Source organism: Cyprinodon variegatus, unplaced genomic scaffold, assembly GCF_000732505.1.
Source record: "Cyprinodon variegatus isolate N-32 unplaced genomic scaffold, C_variegatus-1.0 Scaffold353, whole genome shotgun sequence".
Taxonomy (NCBI): Eukaryota; Metazoa; Chordata; class Actinopteri; order Cyprinodontiformes; family Cyprinodontidae; genus Cyprinodon; species Cyprinodon variegatus.
The window spans coordinates 702,889-711,906 of NW_015150806.1; the positions used below are offsets into that span (position 1 = coordinate 702,889).

The 9,018-nt window shown below is 38.2% G+C and overlaps 1 protein-coding gene across 1 annotated transcript in view; it reads left to right on the forward strand.

The window, feature by feature from the left end:
• The window catches only part of zic5 (Zic family member 5), a 3,582-nt gene extending 1,750 nt beyond the window's left edge, over positions 1-1,832 (forward strand). The window contains exon 2 of the mRNA XM_015385970.1: positions 814-1,832. Within this exon, the coding sequence (XP_015241456.1) occupies positions 814-1,262 (449 nt within the window). The 3' untranslated portion in view covers positions 1,263-1,832. The remainder of the gene's footprint in view (positions 1-813) is intronic.
• The last annotated feature ends 7,186 nt before the right edge of the window (positions 1,833-9,018 follow it).

Here is a 9,018-nt window from a genome sequence, read left to right on the forward strand (position 1 = left end):
ATCTATCTATCTATCATCTATCTATCTATCTATCTATCTATCTATCTATCTATCTATCTATCTATCTATCTATCTATCTATCTATCTATCTATCTATAAGGAAACTGATTTAGAGCTGTATTCTTGTTTAACATTTTTACTAAATTCTTCTATCAATGTCCTAGGTTTTTTTTTAAATACAATTATTTTGTTGATGATGCATACCATCAAGTTGACAAATTAGTTTAAGTTAGGCTATTCCATCAAGGTTAGGTTCTAACAAGTAATCTTCAATTTATTTCTCACTGATTAAGCATAGGTTATACTCTTTTTTTATTGCGTTCTAAGTGACCTTATTTGTTGTGTTTTCTGTAAAATTATTTGTTCAGATTACATTTCAAATATTGTGAATGTATTCATTTAGTTATCTATAATAGGTGAACTTTTTTCCTCTCCTTGTCGTTTGAATGTTGCTTTTATGACAGTTGTTGTTACTGTTAACATTTTAAATATTTATATTAGAAATGATGAGGGGGAAAAACGTGAAGGTGAAGTCCATCTTTACAAAGGCTTGTAATGAAAACAAAAAGCTTGTGCCTGGGGTAAAGGAAGTAAATGCTGTGCAGCATTACACAAGCGTCTCCTGGTGGTCTCCTGAGTGCCCCCCCTCTTGTAACCACAAGCAAACATGGAAAAGCAGAAGGCCTAGAGGCAATGTGTTCAATGTGTTGGGATAAGTGGATGAGAAGCAGTTTATCTTAAAGATTTTATATTAGTGAGTTGGATTAATCAGGCAGCATTCAGATCAACTGTGTGTTTGTCGTTTGTCCAAAGGAGAGAAGCCCTTCAAGTGCGAGTTTGACGGATGTGACAGGAAGTTCGCCAACAGCAGCGACCGAAAGAAGCACTCCCACGTCCACACCAGCGACAAGCCCTACTACTGCAAAGTGAGGGGCTGCGACAAGTCCTACACGCATCCCAGCTCCCTGCGCAAACACATGAAGGTGCACTGCAAGTCTCCGCCCCCGCCCCCCTCCACTAACGTCGCCTACATCTCCTCCTCGAACCCCCTGGTGGCAGACCACCATCTCTCGCCGGGATCCGATGCGCACCGGAACCGTTCGGCGACCCTCTCCCCGCAGGTCACTAACTTGAACGAGTGGTACGTCTGCCAGGGGAGCGGGGGGCCCAACCACCTGCACACGCCGTCCAGCGACGTCCCCACGTCGGATTCGGAGGAGGAGGATTCTTTCAGAGGCTCAGACCCGAGGACGATGCTCTGATTGATTGTTTACAGCCTGACTCTCATTTACCAGCTCATCATCCAGCTGACCTATTTATAAGTGGTGGGTTCCAGACGCGCAAATACAGACAAAATCTGCAGAACAGAATTGACTGTGGGTGAAATGCAGACTTACCTTTAAGAGGACGAGATTTGACTGAGGTGACCCCTTCACACACACACACACATACACACACACAAATATATATATATATATAAACCACATAAAATTATAGGAATTTGGCTGATTTGACTTTATAATATAGAATTTACTCATACATTTTAAATAAATTTTACCTTTAGACTAAAAATAACAATATGCCATGACATCTCATGCCAGAATATGGAAAGGTACTGTCTGCACCCTCACAAATGACAACAAACAGCGGCTAAAGAGAATAATAGAAAAGGAAAGTGACAAAAGACATTGGTTTTGGCAAAAGTGATCAATCTAGTGTCTGAATAGTTCTTTTTTTTTCCAGATTTATAAAAATACACCTTGGATGAATCTTTTGTAATATTTAAGAACTATTTAAGACTGTATTTTATTCAAAAACAAAGAAAAAAGGAGGAAAAAAAAAACCCCACACAGTGTAACTTTTTTTTTTTTTATGTCCCACGAGACCCTAAAAGTTTTGACTCTGTAAGGATTTGTAAATATCTAACTGTACTGATGCTTGTGAATGTTGTGTAGTCCCAATGAAGGAGGGGGTTGTTTTGTACATTGTAATTTATTTGCTGGTGTCCGTGTTGTAAACTGGAATTACAGAAACACCAAAGAATAATATTCATAATAATATTATATCAGTCTCGGTCATGCTAAGAGCCCTACTGATGTTTGAATTTCTTTTTTCAAATTTACGTTGTACTTTTTTTCAAATCTGTGCTCTGTAAAATATGGAACCATCTACCTGGATAGGCCGTGAAATGTGAAAAAGTCCCTCCTCTCGCATGCCTTTTGTAGTGATGTGTCTTTCATATTGAAGTGCATGATGCCAGTGGATGGTATGGATTAAGAAAAAAAAAGAGAGAGATATAAATCTGTTATGACTGTGCAGACCCTTGATGTTTCAGATTTAATTTACAACACAAAAATCTTGGTATATTTAATAAAAACAGTCAGGATGAACACTGTAAGCAAGTGTGGAATGATTGCAATTCAGTGATTATGATGGTTTTTTCAGGTTTATTAGGAGTTTTAATGAGGTTGTACCACCCCCCCACTCCACCTATTTAATAACCTTTTAAACTTTAATTAAGAGCCCATAAACCATCAGTCTGGACAAAAATTGGAAAGCTGAAGTAGCTGTCTATTCTCTTCAACAAATTCCCAGAAACAGGCCCAACAGGCCAAGGAGGGCTGATATAAACTAATCACTGAGCTAATGGGAAAACTTATAGCCCCCTAATGGTGCTAGCTCCTGAAAAGGCCGACACAAAGCGGCTCAGGCATGAATCATTCATGGGAAAAATAAAAGATAAAAAGATATCTGACAATACGCAAAGTCTTGTATAGAGTGTATGCAGAAGTGGGGAGGTGGGTGGTTGGGGGGGTAAAAATAAGTTCCCCTCTTATTTCCCCCATTAAAACGCAGAATCTTCCTTTCAAAGAGTTGCCTGTTCAGCCTATAGAGTGAAAATTGACCAACGTGGGTTTGTGCGAGCACTTCAAAGCTTCTTCAGCTTCACAGGGGGAAGGCTGCCCGCTTTGACAGTCCTGCACGCCACGTTAGGATTTCTATGGCAATCGGGCAGTGAGACACTCTCATCTGAATATGTCCGGTTGCACTAACTGACACTAAATGGAGTCCCATCAAAGCATTGGATGGAAGGGGATGCCCCCCCATCCCCTCTTTCTTCTAAAGTGACTGTTGTCCCCGGCAGGTAGATGACAGCAACACACAAGATGAAAACTGTACAGTTATAACAAGAAAAGAAATCTCTAAGGGGTCTTCGGTCTTGTGTAAAAGGTGGAACATAAAAATAGAAAAGGGGTTTAAAAAACGTACTCTCTATCTGAATGAAGACACACCTATGGAGAATGAAATGAGGATTAAAAACTGCATCATATATTCATTTACAGCACCAGATAATCTTTCCCTATATATGCCACAGTGAGCTTAGATATTTTACCTGAAGTTCCACAGTTCTATCTCAAAACTATCTTAATTGAATGAGTGTGCATGGGAAGCGAAACGTCTTAAAAGCTTGGAAAAAAAAGTCCTGTGGATTGCTCTTTTTTTATGTCTACATGATATTAGGATCATTATTTTTGTAAAATGAAAATAAAAAATCCAGATATTTTCAATTTGAAATGACTAACTTTTGCAAAATTAGAAAAAAATAAAACGTATTAAATGATGAGGATTTTGGTAGATTCGTAAAAACATTAAGTTCTACCTTTATTTTTTCAATCTGCCATAGCAACAAACAGGGGGATGGGGCATTTTTTTCATGGGTCAAACTAACAATGACCTTTTGGCACAGGTATAACAGTTTGTACGGCCAGTCCGCACAATTAAAGGCAGATCCCAGTTATATTTTCAGGGAGAAGGACAGCAGTCAAAGCAGTTTCATTTTTAATTTAACTGTTTTTTCTCACCCTTTTATTTATTTATTTTTTTGTGCTATTTTTATCTAAGCCAAGTGTTTTATCTACTGAGTCCAGACCTATGTATTTCTATTGATGGTCCAAAAATTCCACAGTTTTGCAAAAAAAACGAACTATGTTATCTAGAGGTTGCTAAAAAATGATAACATCTGAGGGGTAAACTGGCACAAGCTAAAATGTTATATGGTTATGTCTAATGAATTATGCCAAGTGGTTTTTATTACATCAAATAATAATATAAATGGAGACACTGAAGAGACAAACTGGAAAAAAAGAAGACTAAACATGAATCAGAATATCTAAATGAAACAAATATAAGTAAAATCACTTAAGTTTTGGTGCTTGGCTTTAAAACTTTTGTTATAGAGATTAAATCATTCTTTCATCACACATGACGCCATAGATTAAATAGGTTCAAGGTGTAAAAACACCTAAACAAAGCAATCTGTAGTGCCATTTTGTTTCATCCTGCTTCCATTTGTAGCACCAGCAGTTAATTTGTAGTCTATGTTTTTATCCGGAAAGAATCTTGGACTTATTGAATTTAACCCATTGCTGATAGATATTATTTAAAGACTTTCAGTGGAATATACATTTTTTATCTGATCAACAATTATAAATGCTGTTATAAATGGACATGTGGAAGGAAAAGAGCATTTCTCTTTCATACCGTATAAGTTTTAACAAATATAACCATAAAAGTAACGAATGGTGAGGGGGAGAAATGGCAACCACCTTTATTAATAATATCTATTCCAGATTTATAATAAATACATATTAACTAGGTTAAATGTTCTTAATAGAGTCAAATAGTATCAATCTATAACTATATTAATAATACATCTATTAAAAACAGTCACCTGTCTGCTCTTACCCTCCTAAAAGTTCAAATAAACAACTTTCAGCATTAGTGCAGACATAAGAAAATAATCTTTAGTAAGTTTGTTTAAAAAACACAATAAAGGTCAGACTGTGCCTTTCTTCCTTACCTAATAGAACCAGGCATAAATCTTGAAATTCTGATATAGTTTATGATTTCTGTGCCTAAATAATTCCTATTGGGCCTCCATTTGACTGCCCCTTACAAGTTTCTCTGTTGACGCCCCTGTAAAATAGGTGATGGCCCCAAAAGGAGTGGGGCCCCTGTTTGGAAACAGACGCTGCAAAAATAAACACGATGGAAAATAAGCAGAGACACTCCACGGCCGCATTAAAAAGGAGGGGGACTTAATAAAAAGGAGTGAAGCAGTCACCCCTCAGCGAGAAACGCTTTGAAGTAGAACTTATTTTCTGAGGAATACTTTTTGGGTTGTCCTAACGACGCCGCTGAATGGGAAAGGCGCTCCTTTTGTCAGCGATTTGTTCTCCTTTAGTGGGATGTCCGTGGAAATCACTTACATGGGCCACCTTAACATATACTGCCTGCAAATCAGTAACTGGCAAGAGTCAGACATGCAGACGCCACTTTGGAGAGGACAAAGACTGGGGGAGGAGGAGGGGGTTAAATAAAAAAAAAAATGGGGGGGGTGGGGGTCCCAGTGAGAACGGTGCTTGCTTCTCAATTGCGCCCTTTAAAGGAGTTGAGCGATAATTTCTCAGACGAGCGTGGACCCAAAACAAACGCGGACTTGTCAGCGTTTACAAGCCTGATCCATCTCCTGAATGCTGCTGGCACAATGCGCGCACAGGCTGCATGTGAAGCGACCACAAAAAAAGTTAAAGCATCCTTTGAGTCTGCAGATCAGAGAGCACCTGCAGCCATTTTTTTAATTAAAAAAAAATGCTATATACAGGTATTTATTTATTTGTTCATAGGAATCCCCAATGATGTGTCTCCAGCTGAAGAGCAACACCTGGTGACAGCTTTGGCCACACTTTTCCTGTTTCCTATAGAGTGAAAACTAATAAAATCGAGTGGTAAACGGAAGCCAAGGCCTCTGGAAGAAGGGGAGGGGGGGTCCGAATTTAATCAATATTTACTCAACTTCAATTATCAGAATAAAGCTGATCTCTTCACGCCTTTCCGTTAGAGCTTCACACTGTAAGTGAGGTTTATCCAACCATAAGGAGAAAATAAGAGGAATATAACACTATTTACAGTTTTAAAATTGTCCAGATCTTGCACAATGACTGGAGTTCTGTCTTTTTTTTATTATTTCCACTCCATATATTTGCCTTCCAGAGTTACATGTTATTTATACTGCTCACACTTCTACCTGGGAGTGGTGTTGAATTTCATGAGGAAATCAGTTGCCTTGCAACACACACACATCTAAAACCCTTTCAGTTCGGAGCAGATTTCTCTCCCTCTCTCTCTTTCTCTCCCTCAGACGCAGGTTTTTGGAGTGCGCTCTGCGCAAAGTCAGTCTGGAGGTTTTCCTTCCCCTGGTCTTGCAGCCTGTAGGGGACAGTTTGGTCTTCTGCGTTTTAAGTTGTGAGTTTGCATTTTTTTTTTTAGACTTTTAAAAAGGTTTCTGATATAAACTTTTTTTTTTTTTTTTTTTTTGCGCCTTTCTTTTGTCGGATGTCTACAGGGGGAAAGTCGCGCCTCTGGAGCCCAGTTTCCGCAGCTGTGCTTTCACCTTTTAGCCCAGACGTGTTTCCCGAAGGAGCGCCAGAGTTCCACGTCTCAGATAAAAGGGTCCGAGGAGGGCTTTTTGCTCTCACTGAAATCTCATTAAATTAATTATACTTAGCACAGATCATATTAATTTATTTATATTTTTTTTCTTCACATAGATATTCCATTGCAAAGTGTATTACATCTGACAATTTACAGTGTTAAAAAAAGCTTAATTTTTTCCTCTTGTAGGTTTTCTTGACTTTTTTGAACTTCTTAATTCAATCACACATTTAAAAAATTCTTCAGTCTTTCACACATTTTTTTTTTTTTTTTTTTACAGTTTTTCTTAATATAAAGATTTTTCTATGATATTTAAACAATAAGTGAAGCATAGCACAAGTAATGGTCTTGGCATCACCATTTTTTATATATTTTATTTGAATTATATTTGATATGGTGGTGAAATTCTCATATTTTAGTAAATATTTTTAAAAGAAAAATGACTTTTTTTTAAGTGAAATAGTTGCACAAGAAAAACAATTATAAGTCGAGTTAAAGACAGAAAATACATCAACATTAAGCACTTTAATTAATCTCCAAAACAGTTAAACAAACATCAGTATTTAAAATGACTTAATTCATTCACTCAAACATGAGGAAAAAAGTGGTTTCTTATTTTTGATTGCTATGACTTTCTTAGCAACATCTTTATTGTATACTTATAACTGACGTAAAATAAATATATAAACAATTTTTAATTCAGACTCTTAAAGGGTGAGTTTCACAGAGATGGGAGCTACTTTGCAGTCCAGCGTTGCTGTTCAAAGTAGCATGATACATCACTCAGAACCTGACATCAAGTCTGGTGGCTCTGTAACATCTGTGGGGTATGGAGACTTGGTGCAGCTCCAAAAAGCCCCATCCCAGGACTGGGAGCCGCTCCAAGGCTGCAGGTGAGGGGGAGCAAGGTCGTCCACGGACAACCGCATGAGCCAGCCGCCGCCGTACCTTGGCCCTATTATACGGCCCACCAGCCAGAAAGTAGAAAACTAAAGTGCGGATGAGCATGAGCATGCTTCCCCCGACCGTCTCCTATTGAATGACAAGGCTTTCCTAAAAGCCTCTAAATGCAGGATGTAGGCTTCAGTGAAACTTGGAAAGTAGGGATGAGGGCGGATGGAGGGAGATGGTCAACTACTCCATCAAAGTGCAGCAGATGGACTTTTTAGTGATCTGTATTCTGATTCGTGCCCAGGGATGATGCTGGTTACATGATACCAGACAGAACAAGAAGTAACAGCTTCGCTTCTGGCAGCTTCTGTAACTTGAATGACCTCTTTTTGAATACCCTGCAAATTATAAACAGTTTTACAGCTTGAACCCTTAAAAGAAACAAATAAATAAATGCTTGGACCTAGTCACACATGTAGACAGCATTTCAGCAATATAAATCTACACAGTTTGCAGATGCTTTACATGGGATAATATACTGTATAATGAAGGAGAAAAGTATAAACCTCTACAACATTTTGACAGTCTATGAACTTAAAACTAGAATTCTAAGTGTATGCCTTTGGGAATTTATGTCATAGGTATAAACTAGTGGTACTGGGTCCAGCCATGGGAGGGAGCAAAGACTTCATTTCAGTAGAATGAAAAAACAAAACTAGTAAAAACTCAGAATAGCAGAGGAACAGTTTTAACCAACTTTCATAGCAGCACAGAGGAAAGTGGGAGTTCCTCACTGCTGGAATCCCTCTGATGTCATAGAGCTGCAAAAGTGTGTGCAACAGCCACCACTGCAGGTCCATACACCTGATGGGTATACCCGCCACCCAGCACAGCGGCCAGGGCTTCTCTGTCCGCTGGAGCAGCTGATCTCACCCGTTCTTTTGGATGGTTCACTGAAAGGCGTGTGTCTGAGTAGAGAAAACTTGTTTAAAGAAATGTAAACAGTGTTTCATTTTGGCCTTCTTTGTTTTGATGACTAAACTGTGTTGCCACAGATCAGGCCTATACCTGATCAAAACAAAAACATATTTCTAACTTTATCCCCATAAGTTGTTTTAGCATTGGTTGTTCACTCGTTTTATCAGTCTTTACTTTTAATCTCATCTAACTAATACTGTGTCTGCAAAAGTCATTATAGACATCACAAATAGATATGTGTTAACCCAGCGCTGCAAAGTCGGTAGCCACCATTAGTTCTGCTGTGTTACTGCTAAGCTACCAATCTGGGATATGACATCACCATGGCAACTGTCAGTCTGCCAAATAATGAATCCTTATGCATTTATTGCAGCTATCTTCTTTCATTGGTCACTAATGGTTAGTAGATGTATAATTAGTAGATGTACAACAATAAGATAATCAAATGACTCAAGTATTTTGATTTCACATTCAGAAAATGACTTTTTAGACATTGTTTTATGAAAATAGTGTTTTAGTTTACATTTTGCTTCACATTCAGAGGTGGTTGTTTAAACACATATATGTAGTAGTTCTTTGTTAGCTTTTAAAGCTAAGTTTGCCCAATTCCCAAGTCCTCAGCACAAGCCCTGGTTCCTAAACTGTTTTTTTCTG